At 44.6% G+C, this 27201-nt stretch overlaps 1 protein-coding gene across 8 annotated transcripts in view; it reads right to left on the reverse strand.

Moving 5' to 3' along the window:
* Positions 1-351: 351 nt before the first annotated feature.
* COL8A1 (collagen type VIII alpha 1 chain) overlaps positions 352-27201 on the reverse strand; it is an 85992-nt gene continuing 59142 nt past the window's right edge. For all 8 annotated transcript variants that reach the window (XM_062619543.1, XM_062619542.1, XM_062619541.1 and 5 more), the window contains 2 exons: positions 4093-4408; positions 352-2640 (listed from right to left, as the gene is read on the reverse strand). In XM_062619543.1, the coding sequence (XP_062475527.1) occupies positions 734-2640; positions 4093-4405 (2220 nt within the window). In that variant the 5' untranslated portion in view covers positions 4406-4408 and the 3' untranslated portion in view covers positions 352-733. The remainder of the gene's footprint in view (positions 2641-4092; positions 4409-27201) is intronic.

A 27201-nucleotide genomic window follows, 5' to 3' on the forward strand; every position in this document is an offset into this window, starting at 1 on the left:
CTTTGAGTGTTGCAGCACTGGGAGGTAGAACCCAGCGCTTGCTAGCGTCAGTGGGCACATTCAGGGTCCAGTGGCTCCTGGAGGAGGGCCCCGAGGAATAGTCACACCATCAATACCCCTTTTCCATCATAAATAAATCATTCAGTAAAAACACATCTGCAGGAATACATTATGTGGGGGGAAGGGAAATAAAGGTCCCCAGCTAAGAGACCTATGCTTGTCAGGCAGACCTGCTGTCAACCACCACCACCACCCCCCCCCCCGAAAAAAAACACAAAACCAACAAAACACCCAAACAAATAAAAAGCCACTTGATTTTTTTCCGTATTATTTGAGACTGACCTATTCTGGTTTAAGTCACAGGTTTTTATCTTGTAACTACAATCAGTGAAACACACAACAGGAGTGAGTGATGCACACTGACCTGAACCTTAGCACTGAATTATTGTGGATGAAGTAAGCATGGCATCACAGAAATATATAGCGTACAGCTAATATGTCCCCCTCGGGTGCAAAATACTGCTTCTGAACCTGATAAACATCTGTAGATATGTTCACCACACCTTTTTTATTATTATTTTTATAACTAGCTGTGCATAATGTTAAACTTTGTATTTTTTTTTTTTTTTGTACAAGATGGTGTGAAACAGTCATAAAATGCATCTTTCATAGTATAAAATTTGAAGTAGAGAAGAAAGGTTTTGACTCTCTGTGTGTGTGTCTGGTTTTTGTTTTACATGGGATACAATAAATATCCTGAAAAAGACGAATGCACGTACTGCCCGGCATAGAGTCCTGCCGCCTGCTCGGATGGCATCTGAACGTAAACCTTGTCTCCGTGCATCAGCGGGACAACGGCGCTGCCCGAAGCCTGGTCCAGGAAGCCCTTCTTGTACTCGTCGTAGGTGTACATCAGCGGCTCGTTGTTCTTGAACAGCGCCACCCAGACGTTGGCCCCTTTACAGTGCACGTGGTAAGCGAAGTAGTAGATGCCGGGGATCTCGCAGGTGAAGATCCCTGTCTGGGGGTTGTAGTTCTGCCGGCCGTTGTAGAGGAGCTTATCGAACTTCACGGGCACCCCGACCCGGGGGAAGGGGGTGAGGAGCTCTGCCGTGAATGCTGGCATCTCATAGACGGCACCGCCAGCCTTGCCTTTCTTGCCCTTGTAGCTGTAGGGGGGCTTGAGGCCCTCTATCCCCGGCCTCACCTCGGGCAGGTACTGTCCCACGGCCGGTGGAGTGGGTGGGATCACGACCGGGGGACCCGGGGGCCCGGGAGGGCCGGGTGGCCCCTGGAGTCCGGGCTGGCCAGGGGGACCGAGTGCTCCAGGCTTCCCTGGGGGTCCCTGCAGCCCCGCCGCACCGGGCTTGCCTACGCCAGGGAAGCCGGGGGGTCCGGGCATGCCGGGCTCCCCCTTAGCCCCTGGCAGCCCTGGGGGGCCAATGGGACCGCTGGGTCCTGCAATGCCCGGGATGCCCGAGGGGCCCTGAAGACCCTGGGCACCGGGGAGTCCTGGCTCGCCCTTCGGCCCCATCAGCCCTGGGACACCCGGCAGCCCCGGCAAGCCTTTGTGTCCAGCCTCCCCCTTGGGTCCTGTGGGGCCTGGCAGCCCCCGCAGCCCGGGGGCCCCCACTTCCCCAGGGAAGCCTGGCTTTCCCGGGAACCCCTGCAGGCCAGGTTCACCCTTGGGACCAACCGGTCCTGGTGGCCCAACAGCACCACCTTCTCCTTTGGGTCCCGGGAAGCCAGCGGCCCCTGGGGGGCCCATGATGCCTGGCAGCCCCGGCTGGCCTGGCTCCCCTGGGGGCCCCCCCATGCCAGGTGGCCCTGCATGCCCCTTCTCCCCCTTTGGCCCCAGGGGCCCGGGCAGGCCACCCACTCCGCGCTCACCTTTGGGCCCAGGGAAGCCTGGCTTCCCAACCCCAGGGAGGCCAGGGGGCCCTGGCAGGCCTGGCAGGCCCTGCTCCCCTTTGCCACCCGGGAAGCCAGGCTGGCCGGGGATGCCATCCTGGCCTGGTTTGCCGACTCCAGGCAGGCCAGGAGGGCCTTGCATTCCGGGGGCGCCTGGGGGCCCCTGCAGCCCCAGCTCTCCCGGGGGTCCGGGTTTGCCCAGGGGTCCCTGCGGGCCAGGGAAGCCGACCATGCCTGGCTTGCCAACCCCTGGCAGCCCCACGGGGCCAGGGGGGCCTGGCAGTCCAGGCGGACCCTTCAGCCCCGGCAATCCTGGGATCCCCACGCCTTTCTCCCCTTTTGGCCCTGGGACCCCAGGAGCTCCTGGAGGGCCCTTCATCCCAGGCTCACCCTTCAGCCCTGGCTGTCCCTGCAGCCCTGGAGCACCCGCTTTCCCTATGCCAGGAAGCCCGTGGGGCCCTGGTGGTCCTTGTGGCCCGGGTATCCCCATAGGCCCAATCTCCCCCTTTGGCCCCATCTCCCCTCTCGGCCCAGGGGGCCCCATGACCCCCGGCTTCCCTGGCATTCCTGGCAAACCTGGCTTCCCAATTCCTGGATATCCTTGTGGGCCTGGTTTTCCTTTGGCTCCTGGCACACCGTGGCCTGGTAATCCTGGTGGCCCAGGTGGCCCTCTTGGTCCGGGCTCACCAGGGGGACCTTGCTCGCCCCTTAGACTGCGCATGGGCATTTCTGGGTTGGGAAGAAAAGGAAAAGAAGAAAAGGGGATTGGAGAATCAACAGGTGATTGCAGTTGCATCCTTCGAGAAACACAAAGGCGGTTTTGAATGAATGCACTTGCGGTGCCTCCTGGTTTTGTGGTGGGCAGGGAAGCAGAGCTGGACAGCGAGTTACAGGCTGGTGTTTGGATCAAAGAGGATGTCCCGAACTTGCATGTGTTTCTGTTTCTATAAGATAAATATATCATATTTGCTTACTTTTTGCTATGCAAAAGCTATTTGCCCTTTACTAGCACTTTTCACCTATACAACCTTAAGCAGCAAGATCTGCTTTTTGTTCCGTATTGCTGTAGGCTAATCTACTCAAAGAGTTTTCTCAGGACATGGAAGCAGCTTGGTGCCCTCGTGCTGTAAGAGGAGTTGTGGCATAAAAGTGCTTTTGCTGTAGGGACTTACACTAGCAAGATCATTTAAAAAAGATGGTATCAATGAGAAGTTTGTATGTGTATATGACTGCATTTTCACCAAGGATTTGGTTCCCAGTACGATACTACTGGAAACCTACACCCTCACCTAGCATTCCTAAGCTCCCACAGGTTTTTGCGTAGCCACATCTTGATAGAACTCTTCTAAACACTGCATAAAACATTTTTATTATCCAAAACTACATTTTGTGTGTGTGACCACTTAGCACTGCAGGTCAGGGTGAGGGCATTGCTGAATGAGAGTTGGTTGTGCTGGGGTTGGTTGCTTTTCAAACTGCAGGCTTTTTGTGTTAAGTGGAAAGTCTGCTTCTCTCTCACTCTAAAATGGATAAAGAAGTGAGGTGTTTGGGGGAAGGACAGCAATGAGGTTTAGGGGCAGGAGAATTAACTGTTCTTTGAGAGGCAGAACTCCTCTCTCTCTGCACGTTGTGTTTTTTGTACGTACAAAACCTCCCTTGCTCACAAGATGGGTTAATTTTACTACAGCCAGTTGTGCTTGTTCAGACACTCCAAAAATAGGCCCTGAAAACTTCCATTTCCCTCTGAAGCCAGCAGAGGCTGTGGTTAAGCTGAATCCTCAATAAGACAGAGAGTTAACCAGCTTGTCTGAAGTCTCACTGCTCCCACAAAAATTTTATGGCATGGGATAATACTGGGTGTTCCTTGTTGCCTTTTGTATTTTGGACACTTTATGTAGTTTTCTTAGATATCTGAATATTGTCAGAACTTCCTTTACTGGATACTGAAAGTGCTTGTACGTGCAGACTCGCACAGTAATGCTTGTATCTTCAATGCCTTTGTTACGCCCATAAATAACCTACAGAAAGAGGACTGCAGAGTCAGAAGAGGAATTGCTTGTTTTCATATGCAAACCTTTAAATCCCCCCATCTCCAATTCCTCCACACACACCTCGGGCAAATGGTGCTGTGGGGCACCAGGCAGGGCCGTGCAGGAGTGGTGAGGGGCATGCTAAGCCTACCTTTCTCCTTCTTGGGAGCCATGTCCTTGCCAAGCAGAGGCATCTGTGGGACCTCCTTCATGTACTGTGGCAGGTGGGGGTACTCTTTCCCATACTGCATGTGGGGCATCTCCTTGCCCATGTGCTGCATTGGGATGCCTTCTTTGCCCAGTGGTATGTGAGGTACTTGTTGTCCAAGGGGTTGGTACTGGGGCACCTGGGGTGGCAGCTGCTTGATGCCATAGTAGGCGCCGCCTTGAGCAGACCTCACCAGCTCTAAGTAAATGGTGACAGCCACTGCCAGCAGCTGTACAGGGAAGAGCAGCACGGCCATCACCTGCAAAAAGCCACAACAAAACCAGTTAGCAGAAAATGTGTTTTAGTGTTGTGTGTCTTCCCTTGGTGTCTACCTGCTCTCATTTTTGCAACAAACCAGACCTGAAGTTCTGCAGACTGGCTCTGGTTCCTGTGTTGCCCTGGAGGACATCCTGCAGCAGGCCTGTATCTAGTTTATTGGAAGGTCTTACTCAAATAGTACTATTATACTGCTCATATGCATGTAGTTTTACCTTGCCCAACCCGGGCAGTGCCATCTGCCATTTCTCCATAGGGGGACCTCTCCTTCCCATCCCCAAGCTGCAGTGTGCTACTTTCCCACTCTTGTCACTACTATGGCACAAGGTTTGTGGAGCTCTGCTGCAAGCTGTGGCACAGGTGGAGAGCTGACAGGGGGGACATGTGGTGCCTCTTAAATGTTTTCTGCCCATGAAAGCACCCCTTCTGCTATATGTTCCATAGCAATGAAAGCACAGTTTCTGCAGCTTAGATCTGTGCCTCGGATTGTGCCTCATGGCTGTGGGGTCCAGGGGGTCTCCATTTCTACTGCAGCTCCTTGCCAGCTTTCCTCTGAAGTGTCTCTCAGATCTCACCTGGAAAACAAGGGCCATGTAGGGGCTGTTAGGGCCATCACTGCCTCCGGTGAGGATCTGCAAGCCAACTGTTTTCTAAAGGCAGCTCATCCTAGTGCCTCTCCAGCCCTACTAACACAACAGAACAATGGTGGTTTTCTTTCTTTTTCTTCTTTATCAAACTATAAGCTTGGGATTTCTTGTCCCATCAGCTGTTGTCTTTCCTTTCTACAGTAAGAACATTACAAGCACTGCTCATTTTGTGTGAGCAGCACATCAAGAACCAGGAACTCCTAAAATATTGCAAATTTGGTGCAGCCTGAGATAACAAGGAGCCTCTCCATGTGTTTGGGTATTTTGCTGTTTGTCCCACAACCAAGCCCTGCAGGCAAGTCCTGCACTTCTCAAACACACATGGCAATTGCCAGGTCTGAGGCTGTCCTGCTTGTCCCTGCTTTTCCATCATCCAAAGATGCTTTGCAGTCCACCTGGGCACCCGGAAAAGCCAGCACCACACATGTACACCGGCAGGGCTCTGCCAAACAGCTCCCTGAGACTCATTTCCAGCAGCTGCTGTGCCCTGCTGAGCCCAGGTGTGCTGAGGTGCCCCGAGGGCTTTGTGCCACCTGGTTATTTTCCTATCCTTCCCCAACAGTCAGGCTGGACACAGAGGACAACAAAGCAGCTGGGTCTGTGGCAGAGGAGCTCAGCACCACGACCCTGTGCCTGGGGAGAAGTTTTCCCCTTTCCCTGCTGTGGCAGTCCCTCGCCTCAGGCCAGCTGCTTGAGGGGGTACACCCCTGGCTCCGCTGCACAGGCTGAATGTGCAGCATGCAGAAGAAACACCCCCCCACCCCCGCCGCTTGGGGGACGGCGTGGTGGGCTGGGATGTGTCCTCACAGGGACCCTGCAGAGACCAGGCTTCAGGCAGGTAAAACCACCACCAAGAGACAGGGGAAGTGTGAGAGTTGGGTGCGTTTGGAGGGAGAAAATGTGTTTATGGAGGTGGGAGGAGCCACCGACTCTGCTTGCTTTGTCTCATGCTGCATAGCGTTCCGCAGGCTTTCAAAACGGGCCTCAAAATAGTTTGGGAGGGTGGGACTTGTGCCTGGTGGGCAGAAGGTGTGAGTAAAACTCACTGAGCTCAGGGACCAGGTCAGTGGCACCACGGGAGTTGAGCCCTGGAGTCACGACTCACGTTTTCCTCACTCACTGCTGTACGGCTCAGCCTGAGCACCAGGCAGGCTGGCACGGACTGTCCTGAGAAACCTACGTGCTGTGGAGACCAGGTGGTAACCCTGGGTGTCATGTAGTTTTTGTTTTACTCCTGCTCCAAGTTCTCCGTTTGCTTTGTGTTAGCGAAGCACCTGGAGAAATGCTCGCTGCTCTTCTAAAACATTTCTCCTTCATTTTGCTCTGTGAGCTCTAATCTCTCAATGGAAATTAGTGTATCGTTACTTAGGGTATGGTGGCTAAATCAAAACTGTATATTTAAAATAACCAGCAGAAAGTTAGTATTTTCAGTAATGATTGTAAATAGACAAATGGACTACATAAAAGATGAAGCTAAGTGCTAACAGCAAAACAAATCCTTGAAGAAAATGAAATACTGGTTAATAAACACTAGATGGAGCATCTGTTGCACAGCTGAGTTTCTGGAGTCACTTTCTTTTCCAGGAATTTTAAGGTCTTGGATGTAGCCAGCTGCCATGTGGCAAAGAAAACAAGAGCCAAGATGTAGAGGAGTTTCTAAGCGTTGCTAAAGCCCAAGCACAGTCACTCATCCTTGTTCTGCAAAGCATTTCAGCTCCATCTCCAGGGAGTTCAATGTGGCATTTAGCCCACAGCTGCCTGCTTTGCTGTCATCTGAAGGACCAGGGCCTTAGGACATGGTGTTTCTGCTTAAAGCTCGATGACACTGGACTGCAAGGACAGCCTGTGCATGGTCAGCTACCACAGCTCGGCAGGGACGTGGGAACTCACTAACCTGATCCTGCTGCAGCTTCATCTGGACCACAAGCAACCTTTTTTTTGAGGGGGGTGGCAGGGGGATGGGGACCCCCACTCTTGTCTCTGATGGCCTTTCTGCTCCTTTCTGCACTGTAAGGAGTAACTGGCTGCAGCTTTGCCTCTGTAGCTGAGCAGGGTAACACCTGCCTCAGTTTGCTGGGAAAGTCCAGGCTACTGGAACAATTGCAGCATTCTGTGCATCTCTCCTAAATTAAAACATTGCTTGTATGAAGAAAAGAATGCAGTGAAACCTTAAAAAAAATAAAAAAACTAAAGGATACTGTATGATTTAGGACTGTTGCAGAAACCTACAAGTATGAAAGGCAGGGTGGATTTTGAAGGATGAGGTTATTACATTAGCTTCTTGGCTACTTTGTTGTTCTGGTGGCCAGTTTCTTGGAGTTTGTTTTTTTTTTTTTAAAGATAACTAGAGTGGAATAAGTGGAGGGGGAAATAGGTGAAATTCCTTTGGATGTGACTTTCCTGCTTGTTTTTATTACAAAACATGGCTTTGTGTGCAAGTGGGAGCTATTTGAAATAACTGAATAAAGTTTCTTACAGGGAGACACCATCGTGCCTGCAGCTCAGGGTGAGCTCAAGCTCACTCAGCCATGCCAAGTGTCATGCAACACACCTGCGGTCCAAGAGGCACGACCAGCAGCACAAGGGTTGTTTTTGTGTGTGCACATGGAAATGTTAGGGGAAATCAGGCCAGACTTCTAGAGATAGGAAGAATCCAGAAAATGAGGTGATCTCACTACATCTGTGTTCCCTTTAATGTTTTTTGACTCATCATAACCAAAACAGTGTGGCCTGGAAATGACATACTGCTTCTGATCTATTGGTTTTGGCTGGGGCCAGTGCCTCCGACTAGCTGAGGTGGGAGGCGGGGGTTTGTTTTCAGAACAACCTCAGGCTACATAGGACTTGGGCGTTTCCTATGTGGGAAGGGGTCAGAGGCTCCCTGGTGCCCTCATGTGAGCTGTATGAGTCTTGGGCTCTACCGCAGGTACGTGGGAAGCAGCCTGTGTTCAGTGCTGGCTGTACGGCTCGTCTTTCCCCTGGTCCCAGAGGAAGGAGGGATCAGACAAATTAGTCTTGATGAGAAGTGTGGTAGTCATGGGTGCGACTGCTACTGCTTGCTGCCTCCCAGCAGTGGGTTCAGCTGGATTATCACTATCAGACACTGGCACTATAAGGCAATCCTGCCCTGAAGCATGAGGCATACCTTCTGTGTTTCAGCTCATTGCCTGTCTCATCCTACTCAGCTTCTCGAGAAAGTTATTTATGTACTGAGAGAGAGAAGTTGAAGGTCTTTTTTTTTTGCCCTGCAGTTTGTTTCTGAATGCCTGGGTGCACAGCTCTCATTGTTTAAAGACCTCGCCAGGAAACCACAAGCACCTTTAAATGCCTGAAAGCTAATGAAAATCTTGCTCTTGTTTTGTAAAAGAAGCGTATAGATCCTACATGTTGGATAGGTCCTCCAGAGCTTATAAACAGCAAAAGGAGATTTTCGCAGTGGTGACAGTACTTAAGGAAAATACCAGAGTGAGGAGGAGAAAAATCTGTGCTGAAAATGCAGCCAAAGTGTAAGGCTTCCCAGACCCTTCACCCAAATCCCATCCATTTAGGGATCATCTCCAAACACATTCATGTAATTCAATCTAATCTGTTGTTAGTGGAGCAATAGGTTGGTGTTGGAATGGGATTGTCTGTCAGAAAGCAGCTGGAATGTGTCTTTGTATTTATGGCAGGTAAATTGGTGCGTGCATGCACCTGTAGAGAAGCCAAAGGCTTGGAGAAAGCAAACTGTTTGATTACCTGAAGGAAAATACAGGAGAAGCAACTGTGCCTTCATAGTGTGTGACATGTCATTTTGCACCAGTCATACAGATTAAGGCACAAGAAACATTTTGCTTTACCTAGGGTGGGGTGAGACATGCGAGGGTGAAGGAGCATTATCCTAAACCACAGTGTTCAGCTGCTTTGTGTGAATGCGTGTGGCTGGCTCTGGGGGTGAGAGAGAGCCCCTGAGAAAAACACATTTTTACGGGCAAAGCTCAAGTGCGAACATTTCTCAATAACCTCTTTAGTAGAGCTGCTCTCCTGAGAAAACTAGAAAGGACCCTCCTCTGGCTATCTGCGTCTGTCAGTAGAAACTGAAGACAAAACAAGATGTACCAGCAGTTGTAATTCTTAAATTGGTGTGAAGAAATAATGGCTGGCTTAGCCTAATTGTGTAAAGAATGTATGGAAAGAGTGATGCCTCTCCACGTGGGACTTGAAATCATAGGTGGTCTTGCAAAGGGTGGAAGCTAGACTGTGATTTATTGTTTTTTACAGGAAAGTGTTTGCTCTGCAACCAGTTTAGGGGTTAACTGAAATTCACCCGTGTCTCAGAACCTCTAAGATACTTCCCCAGTATCTTAATTTACCTTTGGGCTTAATTTACCACATGTTGCTTTAAAACCACTGTATTTCCCAAGGAGGTGTAAGGCCTGATTAGATCTCAGTGACCTGAACATTTCTGCCCTGGAGTCCCTTCCATGAGGGCTGCTTAAAGCTGCAGTGACCCATTCCCCACTGGACTTGCTAGCACTCAGGTTTCCACATGGAAAATGACTACTGCAAAATGCACAAAACCTCCTCCTTTGAAGGAGATTCTGTGCCCATAAAGGGCTACTAAACATATTGATGCTAAGAATCTAAATTCTCTAGGATTTGTTTTTACTAGAGATCAAAAGTGGTTAGGAGCACGGTTACTTTTGGAGTAACCTTGATAACTGATCATATTAACAAGTATCTACAACAGTGTATCCACAGGGGCTCTGTTCTTGGGGAGGGAGGGGCCCAATCCCACAGGAACATTATAAACCCCACTAAAGTCTGTCTTGGTCATATGCAGGGATACCATAACGCAATGGAAATGGCAAATAACATGTTACTGTGCTTAAGGAGTAACAGTGCTGTGTTGCAGAGAGCTGGTGGGTTAGATGCACAGTAGTCCTCCTTGGGGTGTTCCCTGACTTGTACCCCAGCTCACAGGCAGAGGTGTGTCTCAGCTCATGAGGAGTCAAGAAGGGCTTGTAAGAGAAACCTACAAAGTCTTCATAAAGTGAAAACTGTTTTTTTTTCTTCCATTTTCAGTTTTAGCATTACTTTGGTACAAGTAACCTGTACTGTTCCTGGTTTGTACAATATGGTTCCATTAAACCACTGGGTTGTATGTGCAAGCATGTGCACTCACCCACTTCATATGTATTTTTGTTAGGGCCTCACGACCTGAAAAGCATTAGATGAATCACTGAGCATGTAATTTATTTTTTGGCATTTGTAAACTAATTCTGTTAGCCAGCTACCTTTCTTCTAAGAAATTTCAGCACAAGATGTGAACAGCAGCTGTCAAAGCCTTAGTTCCTGTAGTCAGTCAACACCAATGAATAGTTGGGGTGACGTTAAGTGGTGATGTCTTTAGATGTGAAAAGCCAAGCAGATGTTGGTTGCTGTTCCCAGTGGCAGTGCTGTGATGCGTAGGTGACTTGAGCAGTAATCTTCCTGCACATTGTTCAGTTTTCAAAGACCCTATTTCAAAACTTAATCTCAGCTAAAATCAATCTCTGGATCGTTAAACTCTGTTAAGGACTAACTTGTCAGTCAGCGAGTACTTTCTGAAGGAATCTGAGAATATCCTGTACCGCACGGAGACTGAATTTTAGTTAGAACTTGTATTTTCAAGGGCAGGAAAACCCAACAACCTTCTGCTTGCCAAATAGTTTTGTATTTGCTCAGAGCTTAGGGTGCCACTTAATACATACATTACCACTTGTATGTAAAGCACTCTTCTGCTTTTCTGTGCCAAGGAAGATTCTATGTCATTTGGACAGATGTTTTTGAAATTGCAGTTAAACTCAGTTTGGGGGGTTTCTTTTTGAACGTTCAGTCATACTCCGTATAAAAACACAGGGAGTGAAGGCAACCAAATGCAGGTTGGCACAACTTTCCTCTGAGAGCTAACTGGTTTCATAATGCATATTAAGACTAGCTATGCTGATTTAATCTTATTTTCAGCACTAAAGAGCAGGAGGATGGCAAGGGAGAACGCATCCTCTGTGTAGGGGCTCAGCTATGCCATTGGCAGGAGGTGGTTGCTCTGTGACTGACTTCAGCCCAACCAGATTTGGGGTCCCACACCATTTTACTTTTAATGGTGCCTATAGCTACATTGAAGGCGACACCTGTTTCTGGAGTAGGTGAAGAGTTTACCTCACTAAACTGTCTGTAAGGGCCTGGGCACTCAGTAAGGAGGGAAGGAGGATTTATGGTAAATGTAGTCCTGCCTTCTTGCCTCTTGTGAAATTCTCCCAGAAAAATCAGGTTAATTATTCCCCAGTCTCCCCCTTCCCTTTTTCTCACTGTCCTTTTCAAGGAAGCAAAGTGTTGAGTGCCTGAGTTCAGTCTAGATTACCAAGAAACAGCTATTGTTTAGTATGTTAAAAATAAATTGAATCTTTGCTCAAGGTCTCACAACTGTGTCTGATTATCATGTGGTATTTACTGAGTTGAAGAGTCATAACAAGGACTGTCATAACAACATTTTAAAATGCATGCATGTATAAACCTGCTACTAATGGGGAATATTCAACATGTGGTGGATGCATATTTCTTTTTTTTTTTTTTAATTCAAAGTGGTGCCCACAGTTGCTTTCTTAGAGAAGCATGAAAACATCTAAATAAATGCCTTAATCTTAAAAACTGATAATAATCTGTAAACTGCCCTTGGCTTCAGTGATAATTGTATGTTATTTTCTTGAAATGCCTGGGGGGATCTCTGTTTATCCCTTTGTAAATTCGTTTCCAAAACAAAGCAACTGCCTGTGCTCCGGTCTCTTTGTGAATACATTTGTATGTGTGCTCAGTCTGGATGGTCACTCAGCTCTCTGTATGAAAATGATACCCTTGGACTTCCCCTGTTTCTTACTTCTGAACAGTGTATATTTGCATGTGTGTCTGTATCTACATATATATGAGAAGAGTTGTCTGTTTGCAGGTATTTATGTGTACATATATGTGAAACATGTATGCTGGAACTGGAAGAAGCTATGACGACAGGGAGAAATTAGGCCCTCAGACCTAATTATGTTGTCTTCTCCCCATGCCCAGTCTGCTGAGAGTCTACCTACATGGGCCTGGGTAGGCATCTCCATCTCTGTCTGCAAATCTGGGCATTATTAGATTGGCATTTCCGCAACCCCTAACTCCCAGGCACAGGGCTCTACCAACTTGACAGAAGCATGAAGCTCACAATTTACGATGGTATTCAGATGCCTGGCACTAATAATTGATGCCCAGGGGAGTTAGTCTCTTGCATGACTTTGAGGATCTGGCCCAGAAGCTGTTAGCTGGAAAATGCCTGAAAGCTACTTGCAGTCAGACTGCAGGGAGCCATGACAAAGATCAGCAAGCTGGGCATTGCTGGCCGGGTAACCATAGTCCCTGGGGATGCAACTCTCTTGCGTGGTGGCATGTACTTGTTAGCATGAGTCGGTATCTGACCTCAGGGTGAGGAGGAAGGACCAGCATGGAGGAATGTTTGCAGAAAAGCATGCGACTTTAATTATGGGATTAGAATTAATTATAGGTAGGATTTAGCAAATACCTGCCTTTGAATACATTTTCCTGTTCTCTGCGATACGGCATGTGTTTGAATCCTCTGCCTAATGCTTGCTTCTGGGCAGTTTGCCTACAGTCTTGGTCGCAGGCAGCTTTGATGGAGACACTTAGGTGACTGCCACTAGCTCCCTGTTCAGCAGCCAGCTGCATGAGGAACGTAAACCTGGACCTGATAATGTGGAACACACAAGGTGATCAAAGCATAGAGCTGACTCCCCGCTTATGCTTATCGGGATGTAAGCACCTTTCTGGCACAGAGCCTGGGACTGACAGTCAGTGTGTCCAAGCACAGACTATTTGCTCAACATGGGAACTGACCTGAGGGCTCCGTCTCTGAAGCGGTGGTGCTACCAGGCACTGCAGAAGGAGCAATCCATGGGGCACAGGCACTGACACTGTCCAAGGAATTTGCCTTATCAGATGTAATGGTTTTTCTGTGCACAAGTAACCCACTGGCAATGAAGCTGGTTTTTATGGAAGTGCTTTTATAGCCAACCGTTTCCCAGGGGCATTGTTAGTGTTGAGATTGTTTTGATGGAAATGCTTCATATCTACTGCTAGTCCTCTACCCCAGAATAAATGTGAAGACAAACAACCGGAGATGCGCTTCAGACTGAAGTGCTTGATCCTGTAGGCTTAACCTCAGGGTGTTGATAATGAACTGTGGTGACTGCTGGTTGCAAAACAGTGTGAACAGGGAACGACAGACTTTCTTTGGAAACCTCTGTTCTCGGCTGTCATTCATGGCTCTTGGCCTCACTCTGCCCTGAGATAGGTTGTGCTGGCTGCGTGCAGTAGAAGCCTCCCAAATTTTCATGGTACAATTGTTTGCATGTTATTATGGTACAATGGTTTGCAAAGCGTAGCACAGCATTTTGCTATTTTACTCCAAAGCAGTGTCTCTAGCAGTGCTGCTATGAATTATAATCACTGGTAGAAGTGTAAAAAGTTTCCATTTTGCTACCTCTTGTTTCAGCCAGCTACAGCTTTGTGAACAAGTCACACGCTAGCAACTGGCTCTAAATGACAAGTGAATAATCTGCACAGTTAGGTTTGTTAATTAGTGAAATGCTCCATTTTACCAGATGCATGGAGTAGACAAAAGTGAGGGTAGCAGACTGTCTCTTTCAGTGGCAATTAATAAAATCAAATGTATTCAGAAAAAATAAATTGTATTCCTTGTGAATGTGTGCTGAGTCCTAAAGAGAGACAAAAGATCAACTCAGGCTATATATACTTTATTCTAATACAGCCTGCTGTAGGATTTTCTTTCATGTGTCTGGGAAGACTGCTTAGAGGGGAAGCATTGTGTGAATTAGTAGATCTCAATACCTTTAGGAAAGCTTTAGGAAAGCATCTAAGCTGTTTATGCAAAAATCCTATTCATTAACATCTAAAAGACACAAATAGGTGCTAGAGTGCATATTTTTCTCAAATGCTTCCCAAGAAGTGGCAATAGAAAGGAAAATCCTAATTATAAAAGTGCTCTTGGTAGTGACAATGACTGTTACAGATGATACAGGGATGACCATAATCTGTCTTTTTATTAGATTAAACATTATGAAAAGCAGTACAGGGGTCTGCACATGTAATAACTGTACAGGTTTGACTTTTCAGCCTAGCTATGCTATGCTTGGTGCCAAACCTGAGGAAATGTGGGAAAAGTGGCCAGAAACTGATGTTGTTTTTCTCTTGATCCTGAGGCTGTAACAAGTGCTGTTTCAGTTGCTGATGCCACCTGAGGCCTGACTTGCCTTGCACAGCTTGTGGTCCACCCTGCTGTGGTACAGTGTCCTGCCATGCCACAGCTGTGTCTTCATTCTGGGAGTAAAAAAGCCGCACTGTGTTCTGGGTAGAGCCCAGCTGCAGCTTTGGGAAAGGCTGGTGTCTGTCTCTCTTACCACCACGGTCCAGCCTGTGCTCTGCAGTGGGGGCATTCTGGGAGGTGAGGGTTCCTGGCACCTTTTGGGTGCCTGAGGAAGGCAGGAGGCTGGCTCTTTGGAAAAGGGTAGGCTTTAGCCTCTGTATCATCAGTGATGAAGCAGGGACTTCTCTGAGGTTTAGAACTGTATTTCCCTTCCTATTCGCTCCTCTTTTTGGCACAGCACACATATTGGTTAAATTTAAGTGCTTTAAAGTGATCTAGATGGGGGTCTAACACGACCCCTACCAAGGCATCAAGATCACTAAGCTTTATTAAGATAGAGAGTCCAGTTCTGGGTGCACAAGTTCTTTGGTTGAAGTCTTTTGCTTATAGAGAAGCTCTATTTCATGCGTCCCTTTGCAGTGATCATACTCTAGCCTTTGCAACCTGGACAGTGTTTACTTTAACAGTCCTGGGAGTTCTTGAGCTATAAAGCAAGAAATCTGTGTGGGACTTTGAAGTACTTGGCCTGCCTGATCTTAATTTGAAACAATTTATTGTTCTCTGTCACTCCTGTTGCAATCCTGTGACCTTACGTATTGCTTTCTTGCCATAGAATTTGCTTGACTGCCTGCTCCTGAAACTGGCACAGCATAGCATTTCTGTTCCTTTTCTTACTTTGATGGTGTACAAAATGTGTTCTCTTGGCTCGCACCCTCATGCTGCTTCATGACTTTTTTTTTTTTACAAAAGCAAAAGGCTGTGGAGGCTCTATTTCAGCGATGGATTGTTACCACTTACAATATTTCTGTTCACTGTGCTTTGATGAGCCTGTTGAGAGAAAGCAGCGTCTTTCTCCCTTACTTTTATTTGCTGTGTTCTAATATTGCAGGTCTTTGGAACCCAAAGTCCCAGTCCAAGGGAGATATGAAAGCAATAACAAAAGCCTATAAAATATTTTTCTTGAAAAAAAACTCATGTGCCTCAGACAATTTTTATCAGAAGGTTATTTGTCATTAAAAAGTTTCCTGCCCTTTGCATACTTCTCCTACCTTTGCACAAAGAGTGGAAGAAATGATTTTGCCTTAGAAGGTTAAACATGCTAGACTACTCCACCTAGAGAGAAATCAGGAGGATGTTTTTAGGAACAATTACCTTCCTATTATAAAATATTGCAGATATCATTATATTTGTTAGGATCTTAGTCATGACCTGGCACTATTCCATCAAAAAAAATCAAGCAGGTATTATCTCACGATCATATTTCCTCAATGGGTAAATTATATTTTTTATGCTGCTTTTCTTGATAAAGACTAAGATGACAGTAACCACAAGTGAGCACTCATTTGGCTGAAATGGTTTCAAAACTGGGCTTTTAATTTTTATAGAAGGCCCTTTGTTCTCTGGGTCACATCTGTGGGAAGACATGAAGTTGGAAGTTGCTAGATGCTTGACAGTGAATCTGCCAATGTACATCTCTTCATAATCTGTCCCTGGGGCGCAATCACCACCAGAACCTCTACTGTACTCCTCTACATTGCCATCCTGGTTGAACTGCACACATAGAATCCTGTGTAATGCCAGACAGATCTGCCCGTAACAGCCTTCTGCCTTTTCCTCTTGTGCAGCAGGTAAGAAATGCTTCTTAGTGAAGTCTACTTCAACGCACAACCACGTGGCTACTGGATGAGCAGAGAGATGAAGATTGAAATCGCTGTTAACAAGTAACAATGTACAAAGTAACAAGTATCATGTACAGGCCTACATAGTTAACCACTCTCTTCCCGCTCTGCAAGTGTAGAAACAGCATGACGCCACCAAGACAACTTTCAACCTGAGTTGTGAAATACTCCATGTAAGTTTGATTTGGTGAAAACTTAGAGTAAATGTTTGCCACAACTCTCAAAAGTACAGTAAAGAATACTTCTGAAACACACACACAAGACTTCCCCCTCCCGCCCCCCTTATCCTGGATCTATGAAAGTCATTTTAACTCCAAAGTCATTTAAGTACAAAGATGCCATGAGGCAGAATTAATTTCCTATGTGCAATCCAATGTGCTATGGTTTAAAGGACCTGAAATGGCCATATCTGTCACCATGGAATAACCCAATTGATGCCAAAGGAAAGCAAAGCCAAGTACTGAAAAGCAAATACTACCACTCACTCACTTAGGTATCTCAAGTCTACTCCAAAAGAAACAATACGAAATATTTGGCGCCACCATTTGGACTCATGATCACTGGTAACTGTAAGACTAGCAAATATACAAGCTATAAAGCTGGTCAGTGCTCAGCTCTCCTGTCCAACTGTTATAAAATGTCTGCAGTGGGAGCTGGTACTTGCGTTTCATCAGTACTGCAGCCAGAATGAAAGACTATGGCAGCAGTAGCAGACTGACAAACATGTTGCTACCCAGCTATTAAACTGGATCAAAGGGGGATACCAGCCTCTCTTCAGCTGCCGGCTGCATTACGAGGCAAGAGGTGGGGCTGGAAGCACATGAGGAAATAGGACTGGAAGGGGAAACTGAAGCACTTCATTCCATAATCAAGATCCAAGTACCTGATCAGGGACTGTTGCCTGAGCTAGAAGGCCACTAAAGTCCTCCTCAAGGGCTGTTTGGTCCCAGTGCACAAATCTTAGTGCAGGGCTTCAACCTGAGCCTCCCTTTGTCTGCTGACACCTCCTAAGCTTTCAAAGTCTTTCCTGGCTTTCCTCCTCCCCAGGCCTCTGCTGTGACCTGTGCCTCCTGGGAGCTGATGTCTGTAGCCTGCTGGCTTGGGTATGCCTGGGAAGTAGGAAATGCACACTTCACTGCCCCTTGCTGAACAAAGGAATTAGACTCCTTTTCTGCAGCCTGAGAAAGACTGTGGCTGCTCAGAGTCTGAAAGAAAATTTGGCACCTACCTTCAAAAGAGGATTATGGGTTATGAGCTGAAAGTGGAGGGACTGGTGCCTGTGTACTTCATTCACTAGAAGGCACTTAAACCCAAAGAGAGCTAAAATTAAGGATGAACTGTGATCTTCAGCTTTTCCTATCTGGCTGGCTTAGGTAGTTCCTTGAACAGTTTTTTTTTGTGAATCCCCCTCCAATACACTAAACTCACCCATGCACTGAAGTCCAAGCATCTAATTCAGGCATGTGGACTCCATTATGTGCCAGATGCAAACATCCTCTCATGGATTAGGATCTGAAAGGTTCTATAACCTGTACTGTCAATCAACTAAGGCTTCCATTTTCCCATGCCCAGTCTTTTTTGTTTTAAAATCTGGATTTTTGTTTTGAAGCAGATGCTAATTTTTAAAAATTATTCTCGTATTTATGCAAAGGAATAGCTAAGGCATGTGCTAGCTGTTCCCAGGCTGGTACAGTTAAGACAACAATGACTAACACCACAAAATCTGGTGTTATAAAAATCACTTAAATGAAATCATGTTCTTCCCCACAAATTTTGGCCACTAGATGTTTATTTCTGAACATCAGAACCAAAGGTTCATGGCTACCTACAGGCCATGGCTTAACCAAATAAAAAATAAATCCATTAGGCAGATATTTCTGTAGCAAGGAAAAAGGAGTCTTGTTTCTCCAAACAGCAGAATGGCTATCAGCAATGCTTACAATGGTTTTTCCTTCCTTTCTTTCATTTGACTGCGAGATGGGGCAGTGTTAGGTCAAGAGACCTGCTCAGATTTTCAGAAGTTAGCAGAAATCATGTATTCTTAATAGAAATACTTCTGATAAGCTTTGTGGAAGGCTTGTTTAACCATGCTAAGAAAAAAGATAGCCTGCAGTCTCAGAGATTGAGGGTGGGGGGGGGGAGGTTGTAGGTCTGAGCTGTATTCCCTGAAAATCATTGCAAAATTCTCAATAAATTAAGTAACAAGGCATTAGGTCCTGCGGGAACAAGCTCCTTCAAAGGCTGTACTCACAACTTGTGCTAAAATGGTCAACCAGGGACTAATGTTTTCAAAATATGTGTTTGCAGCTTTATGAGCTCCAAAACCTTTGAGGGATACTTTGGCAAGTGCCAGTACTGGACACAGGGTGCAATTTAGGCTATGTATACAGTAGGAGCACTTTACTGCTGAAGGAATACTAAATGGCAAAGTGCTTCTAGCTGAGAAGCAGCCATACCAGCAACTCTGAGCAGTGTGCTGCTGGGATAGTAAGCCCTGCCCATGCATGCACATGTGAGCATATGTACACAACTGAAATAATCAGTAAGAATTAAAATAAAGAAACTAAAAACTGCCAAGTCAGCTTTGCTGGCATTACTGCATCTGAGTACCTTGTGGTCATGCAAAGGTTTTACACCACTGGCTGATGGGACTCCAAAGCACAGCAGCTTCACAGCAGGTGAAGGAAGAAGTGCCTGGAGGAAAGCTAGGTTATGAATGGAAGGGAATACGTTAAGGAGTTAAGTGAGATAGCAGAGATTGAGCAGCTCTCTGCTGGGAATTGAGGTGTAATAGTATCTTCACTGATTTCAGCTTTAATACTAAATCAGTAGTGACTGTATTGGACAAGAATCTAAGAGCTTTTATAATCCATGGGATTGTATGGCATCCATGTTTGTTCTCTCATTAGGTACTATTTTCATTACAAGTTTTTGAAAGTAACATTTCAGAGAAGGGAAGTAAGGCAAACTTACCAAGAGCTTTCATCTCTTTCAAGACATAGGGGACAAAATGTACAAACCAGTGTCACATGACAATGCCAGTGGTTTTAAATGCATATTTGGATGAATTAGTTTCAAATGGTATCTGCAGAAAGAAATTATCACCCTTCTCTTTTCTTCTTTTCAACCTAAAAGGTAGCAGCAGTATTCAAAATCACTAAGAAATGAAAAAAAAAAAAACAAAAAAAACCCCGAAAAAAAAACCCACCAAAACCAACAAACAAACCAAAGCAAACCAACACCCCAACTCAGTAGCTTTCATTTTTTGGCAGTTTGTTTCTTCTCTCTATTTAGGCGTAAGATTGGATTGTCTCCTAATGTGTGTACAAATCTCATAAATCACCTTTGAGAACTGCTGTTAAATTCTACCCACGCTTCTCCTCTTCCTGATCACCTTCTTATTTTATCTCTCTTCTCTTTATAAATTACAGCTATTCCTTTTTTTATCCTTTCTTATTCCCCAAATGATGCAGAGTTTCTTTACAGTGGGCAGTTGAAAATTAATTACTTTTTTGATATTGTAATTATGATTACATGCCATTATGGTTTTGGTTTGGAACAAAGTCCTCATCTTGATTAAATGTGACACCTGGAATGAACTTGTCTTCAGAGGACTAAGCCATGACAGATCATTCAGAGGAAGAGGAGAGATATGTTTTCCTCCACCTGCCAGTCATCAGTATATTGTGACCATACAACACCGGCATGACATTCATAATGTAGAGCTAACTGTTACAGAAGAGAAGACAAGCCTACGTATTTTTCATTTGGAAATGCAAAATTATTAACACAACATTGTTGAAGAGTTTTCCTGGATAGTTTCCTCTTGGCTGGCTCAGGCTAAAAATGACTGCAGAAGTGTAGTGTTTTATGAATCTTCCTGACTGTGAAATCTTGTAATTCTCCTTGGGAGGATCTGTGACTCAGATAAAATGCAGAAGTCTGAACAGACATGATGGAAAACCATGTGCACTAGTGACTGTAACTTTGAGAAACTTCTGTCCCATCAGTTCCTGTGCATCAATTACACTGGTGAATATTTCCGAGACATCAGTAACTCAGGCCTCCATAATTATAAAGAAAAACCCTATATGATCTGGAACAGATTTTTTCCCAAGTGACTCAATTAATTACTTCCATGTGACAATTAGCAACATTGGAAGCTTGTGAAATTCAACAGTCAGGGAACCGGTCATTTGTGCAGACAGGCAATGTGACATATATAGATAACCCTATTAACTTTTAATGAGAACTGTAATCTGTATAAAGTTTTCTAGTTGTTAAATATTTTTAAATGGATCTCAACCTATATATAGCCAGACAGTTACCCATGCAGTAGACTATGGCCTGTTTTTCTTAATCAAGTAAAACTACAATAAGAATTTTGCTCAATTAAGAACCAAAGAATTTGGCTGCATTTTATTTAATTCTTGGCAGTATAAAAACTGGTCTTTCCAACAGTAAGTGCCAGTGTAAAATATTCTGGCAAGGAACAAATGTCAATTTAGAACTATGAAATTCCCATTTTCAGACAGTAAAATTAGAATCACTCTGGTTTGTATTAGCTTAAAAAATACCCAACCCCTGGCTTACAGTTGTGTAGCTAAGTAAACAGGTATTCACTACTGGCCCAGATTCTGTTCTCAGTTATTGTAGCATTTTGACCATAGTGGAGGTAATTCCTGTTTATAAGCAGAATAACCAATATCACTGAGTTCTAACTTTTCCACATCCTCAATTTATTGATTTTGATATTCTTCTGCTATGGAAATTATCACAGTGGTTAAATGTATCTGGTTTGAAGTGGACAGCAGTGATTGTTATTGAATCCACATTACTGCATCGCATCTTGCTACTGATGATGTTTAATGGGATGTCACAGATGAACAGCTTTACCTGCCTAGCCCCTCTGAGCTAAAAGGAAAATTTCCAAAGATGGAAGAGTTGCAGGATAAGTGGGAGTGCTGCTTTCCTTTAATTTTTTTTTTTTTTTTTAAGGAAATGTTTTTCTTATCATTCTTTTAATCTATTCAAAGCTAACCCAAATTCTTCCTGGAAATTGGGCTGGAAATGTCATGAGAACAGACACTATTTCATATATCTGATTTTTTTTTTTTTTGACTGGTGACAAAGTTCCCATTTAATTAAATGAAAGCAAACTTTGGATGTTTCTGTTGATGTACAGAGGCAGTAGGAGGATATGGGAGGAACCTGTAAAGTAAGCCTATCTATTGAATGAAAAATACATATGTTCAGACTTGACTATTGTTTCACAAGGAACTCCCAAGGAAACATACATGTGGATCCCATTTCCTGCAGGAGTTTGCTTTAAACAATCATGAAATCAACATATCATACTTCAAAGATTTTTTAGTTTAGCTGGAAGTAGGGCTGTAAATGTTCTGTTGATACCCTTCACCATGGCTTAGCTGATACTATCAGCCAACCCACTTCATACCTGCAGAAAAGGCTACTTCTCTTTGGCCTGCTAGGGAGCTCTGTAAGCCAAGTGTCAGCACTGCACTCAGGTCTATAAATCTTCTAGATTATTTGTGCTCTGGAGTTTCTCTTGCCATTGTGATTAAGAAATAACTGAGTTGTAGAACTCCACCAGTACATATGAAGCTCATTGAATTTTATTCTCTAACAAAAGCATTATTTTGTAAATGGAAAAAAAAGGCATAAATGTAAGCAGATACGTATGTTTTTTATATTTGAGCCCATTTAATTATATCATTAGTTTTGCCAAATAACATGACATGGACAAGTTAGATGTTAGCCTTTTTTATAATTTAACCAAAGTGATCACATACATAGTGTGCTGGCTACACACATTATTATGTTTGATCTTTGTCCAACCACAGAAAATTGGTGCAAAATAAAAAAAATCATGTGAGGACCCAGGGCTTCCAAATATTTTAAACTCATACAAAGACACTAAGCTTACTCGTTGTTCAGTCGAGTTCACTGTAGGTGATGACGCCTCACTGACTAAAAGTAATAGTCCTAAATTGAATTGTTTTGCAGAGAAATGCAGTGGTCCCACCTTTTTTTTTCTTGTAATTATAGATGATTCTCAAGAAAAACACAGTTTGAAGGTTAACACATTTTAAAATGCACATCTCCGGCCTTGCTCAGCTGTGTGCTGCCAAACCATGCGTATTAGAAATGAGCTGAGGTGGCAGTGTCCAGATCCAGAAAAGCCAACAGTTTTTACTGTAAATATAACACAGACTCCCAGCAGTTGCTATCTCTAAATCTAGGGCTGAAGCTCTGAATCACAGTGGTGAAACAGGCGCCTATTGAATGTTTACTATTCTCATAACATATACTTTCTTTCCTATAGTGCTGGCAGGGAGGGCATTAGAAAATGGTAATTCCGAAATACTGTTCCTGCCTCCTCCAAGGACATGCTGCCCCTAGAGAACTAAGGAATTTCTGACTTTTTCCCAATGAATTCCTAAGAATAGACATGCTAGCATCTCTGAAAAAGACCAAAGGCACATTATAAACTGTCTGGTATTGCTGAGTTAAATAACGGATTGGCCCCTGGCTCTGAGAAAAACTCCTATGTTGGACTTGAATCCTGCCTGCTTACTCACATCTCAAGACTATTTTAGGGCATGGCAGAATTCTGGTTCAGAGTCCTGATCTGATATGTCTGGACACCAGTACTCAGGCAGCAGGCTCAGGTTTTAATAGAGCTAGAGAGTTTTAAGCATGTGTGTAATGTTCAAAACTACCTCTATGACCTTGAGCAAGTTACTTACAGCACCACTTATTTCCATTCCTATGGACAACAGGCCTGATCCACCAGCCCTGATCCCTGTTCGCATATGTGTATATTACTTGCTATCACTCCCCAGCTCCTACTTTTTGGTTTGTTCTAACCCCTGCTCATAAGTTTCTTCCACCTTGAGCATTACAGTTGGTACTGGAGAAGGAAAGTAGCAATGAAGAGTAGCAAACCAATAGGAAGTAGAGTTTCATGTAGTATCTTGAGGTCCCTCAGCTCAAACATTTCGTTTAGCACACCTCTTGAGTTCAGGACTTCAGATGGGGTCTACAGTGCAGGAACAGAAATAACTTGGCAGGCCAACCTGTGGGGAGCATCAAGATGGTGCAGTCTCACTGGCTAGTGGTCCCCATGCTACCTGGTTTAAAGTTAAATCTTTGACACCTCTGCAACACATTGCAGATTCTTCTGAGATTGCTGTGTAGGTATTGTCACTCTTCGCTGAGCTCCTCCAGTTCCTAATTTGCAAAATGGGTCTGAAGCTCCTTAGTTCTGAGTAATGCTGTAAGAAGTATGCTGAGTATTTTAATGAGGCTATACTAAGTCATCCGTCTTCTCTTATCTCTTATGCTCATGAATGTGTAACACACTAATTTACAGTGAGTAGAAACTTTTGGTGGCAGTAAACTTCTATGTACTACATTGTTCCTCACAGTCTCCAGTCCCTGCAGTTGACTGTTTACAGGTCTCTCTAACCTCTAAATAAAGCCACAGAGCCCATGAGTCAGTCTTGGTGAGCAGACATATTTATCTACGTTCTCTTCAGGACTATGAGGCCCAAAAGAATAGTTTCCTGAAAATATGTTTGTCAAGAAGATGAGTGCTCAAGACAAACAATATAGTGGAAACACGAACCAAAAAGAAAACAGGATATCCACCCCACATTTTTTGCTTCAGCAAAACCAGATGGATTTGTCTTTGGAGACCCCAGGACTGGCACTGCTTTTGTGTGTGTGTGTGTGTACTAGGTGCCATATTTTGCCTACTCTTCTTTTTCTGGCTTTGCTTTTGTATATATAATAGTGTCTAAAGCAATTATTCACATCAGTTATTCTACTTCATCCATGCAAATTAGAACTGTAGTTGCAGTAAATATGAAACTGTAGGTGCTATCCCATTTTTCTTACATGCTGTCGTGGTTTAAACCCAGTCAGGTAACTCGTTCACTCACTTCCCCCCCTTTCTTGCCCTCCCCCTGCTCCCGGAGGGACAGAGAGGAGAATCGAAAAGAATGCAACTCCCACAGGTTGAGATAAGAACAATTTAGTAACTAAGGTATAACACAAATCACTACTGCTACCACCAATGATAACAATGATAAAGGAAATAACAAGGGAAGAGAATACAACACCTCAGCACCAGCCGACCGATAACTTGCCCCCCCTCAGGCCGACCAAGCACCGACCGATACCTCCTCCAACCCTGCAGTCTCCCAGCCCTTCCGGCTAACTCCCAGTTACACCCTGGGCATGACGTGCTGTGGTATGGAATACCTCTTTGGTCAGTTTGGGTCAGGTGTCCTGTCTCTGCTTCCTCCCGGCTTCCCCTCCTCCCTGGCAGAGCATGAGGCTCACAAAGTCCTTGGCCAAACCAAAACATCCTTGTTATCAGCTCTGTTCCCGAGCTGAAAGTCAAAACACTGCACTGCACCAGCTACCAAGAAGGGGAAAAATGACTGCTACTGCTGAACCCAGGACACATGCTCACTGCATTACTTAAATTCTACGTGTTATTGCTTCTTCTAAATTGATTTCTTGGTCTGAGTAAATGCAATTCATTAACTCTATTCTAACCCCGACACAAGCATCCTCTCTATGCCATTAATTACAAAGTTTTCAAGAGCATTTGCGTTTGCAGTCTATGATGCCATAAGGAAATTGAATAGTACTTTACAATTAAAGGAACACATTTCTATGTCTTGACATTATTGTTCATCCTGGATTAGATCAGTATTTTGGGGAGCCACCTGAAATTAGCTCGCTTCTATAAGGTACCTAATTCACTCCAGTTTTAAAACCACCAGAGCAACCTTTTTTAGAGTCTTTTCCAGAAATGCTTAATTCCTAAAAAAAAAAGAAAAAAAAAGGTGTGCTTCACTTAAAGCAAATCAAACCTGAAAACTATAACAAGGAATGTGTCTTACTGGAAGGAGAGAGAGGAATAAAGTTTTAGGTCCTGATACTCATGTTTGAGTAGTGTAATTTAGAAAAATCTTCCTTTGTATTGATGGCATTGCGCCTGTGTAAAATAAAGCAAAACAGGGCATGATCTGAGTGAACTGCGTGGGGAGACCATGTCTTTTGCATGCACTGGTCTTCTGCTGCAGGCTGATTCCAGTGCTCCAGCTGGGTTGGGAAGGGATGCTGCTGCCTTCACCCATTCAGTTGCAATTCTTCCACCTCCACCCTCTCCCAGGATGGCAGAACAAACCAGCCAGGGGTCTGCTGTCCCAAGGGCTGCCCCAGTCCCTGTGGATTAGCCCTTTGCTGCTTGGGGGCTGGGGGAAGGATTCCCACCACCATCAGTAGTACCCGCCTTCTGGTTCAGCTTCTCAGGCTGTGCCCTACTTTAGGTATCACCTGTTACGGCTTAATGACTAGGTAGTGCTAATGAAAAAGGAGGTGAAGTTGGTGATTATAATAAGACTCTGAAAGGCTGGAAATTTCATGGTTGTATAAAGGAAATACTGTTAATCCTCAGGAACAGGTACTATTTCTATAGCAATAATTTAAGACATTTTCTCCTTAGCACAAAAGCCACACACTGGTATCCATGTAGGCTTAACACAAACACTGCACTGGCAGTTCAGGGGTAGTCAGCTCTTACAAGCAATCGTAGCTTTGTAAGCTTTGTTTGGAGTTTTATTAGGTTCCCTACTGCAGCCCTCAGTAGACAAAATGGGCTTGACATTTAAAATACATCTTGTGTAATTTTTCTATTTCCAGATACAGTCACCATAACTAATTTGTGGCAATAATCAAAAGAAAATTAAATGTTTATGCATCCTTATTTGTAACCAGGGTAAAAACCAGATTGTTAGCAAGTATATTTATAAAATCAAGCTCACTGAATGTCAAATGGTATAGCAGTGCATCTGAAGGTCAAATATTTCTTACTGGTGTATATGTATTTAAATACTGACAGGTACTACAGCTAATTCAGATGTCACAGGAGATCCTTGAGAGCCGCCATGTCTCGCTGATGAAGCTGCCCCGTAGGTGGCGTGAGCCATCCACTCAAGCACAGACACAGGCTTAACGCTCTGCTTGCATTTTTGTGTGAAACCCATGTTCACGTAATTGTCCCTTATATAGGTGCTATGGTCTGTGTTGGCTGGGACACAGTTGTGTTACACTGCCTTTGAGTCATAACTATCATGTCGTGATAAATTATAAAGATATTTCTTTCTGGTAAAGGTAAAATCTGATCTAAAGACACGGTGTTCACCTATGCCTTTGAAGGAGGAGAGTCTTCTCCCAGTTACTTTAATCACCTACAGACAGCTCATTACAGTGTATTCCTCATATTGGCAGGGCAAATAAGATACAAGCTAAGCGTTAGAAATACCTTCCCTTTTAGTCCTTTCTTGCTTCCTGTCTTTTTAGTCTCTCTCTAGATTTTCAGGCACTGTCTCTTGTTTGTCAAAAGGCAAGGGATTTTGCTCTCTAGCTACCCTAGAAGTGTATCAGGTTAGAACGTGCTTTGCTGTGAGCACATAAAAACCTGACAATTTTTCTGCTGGTAGGTAGAAAATGGTGAGCACCGGTCCATTGATCTTAATCTTTCTATATTTAGGGAAGAAAGGGAATTAGTTTTGAGTGTGCCTTACAGTTCCTGTGCAGTTATACTTCTCACCTGGGGATTATATTCATTCCTAGCTAGGCTTAATCACATGTGAAATGGTGTTTGCATTCCACGCTGACCATGGTAGGAGGAGGAAACCTGTATGATCAGGTGTCTATTCCGCTCCATTCAGCACCACTAAATCTCTGAGCAGTGATCCATATCTAGGTAAAAAGTGAGGAGGGAGAGGAATTTAAAACGAAAAGGAAGTCAGGATTGTCTGGTAAGACCTATCTCCAGCTCTTTACAACCCCTGCACACTTGAGTGAGTAACTACTATACTTTTAAGGCAGGTAGAATGGAGATCAGGTTTCAAACAGTAAAGAAAATTTAATGAAGGGACCCAACAACGAAGTA

This window comes from Pezoporus occidentalis, unplaced genomic scaffold (assembly GCF_034315485.1).
Source record: "Pezoporus occidentalis ecotype Australia unplaced genomic scaffold, CSIRO_AGI_Poc_V1 ctg211, whole genome shotgun sequence".
In the NCBI taxonomy this organism is placed as follows: domain Eukaryota; kingdom Metazoa; phylum Chordata; class Aves; order Psittaciformes; family Psittacidae; genus Pezoporus; species Pezoporus occidentalis.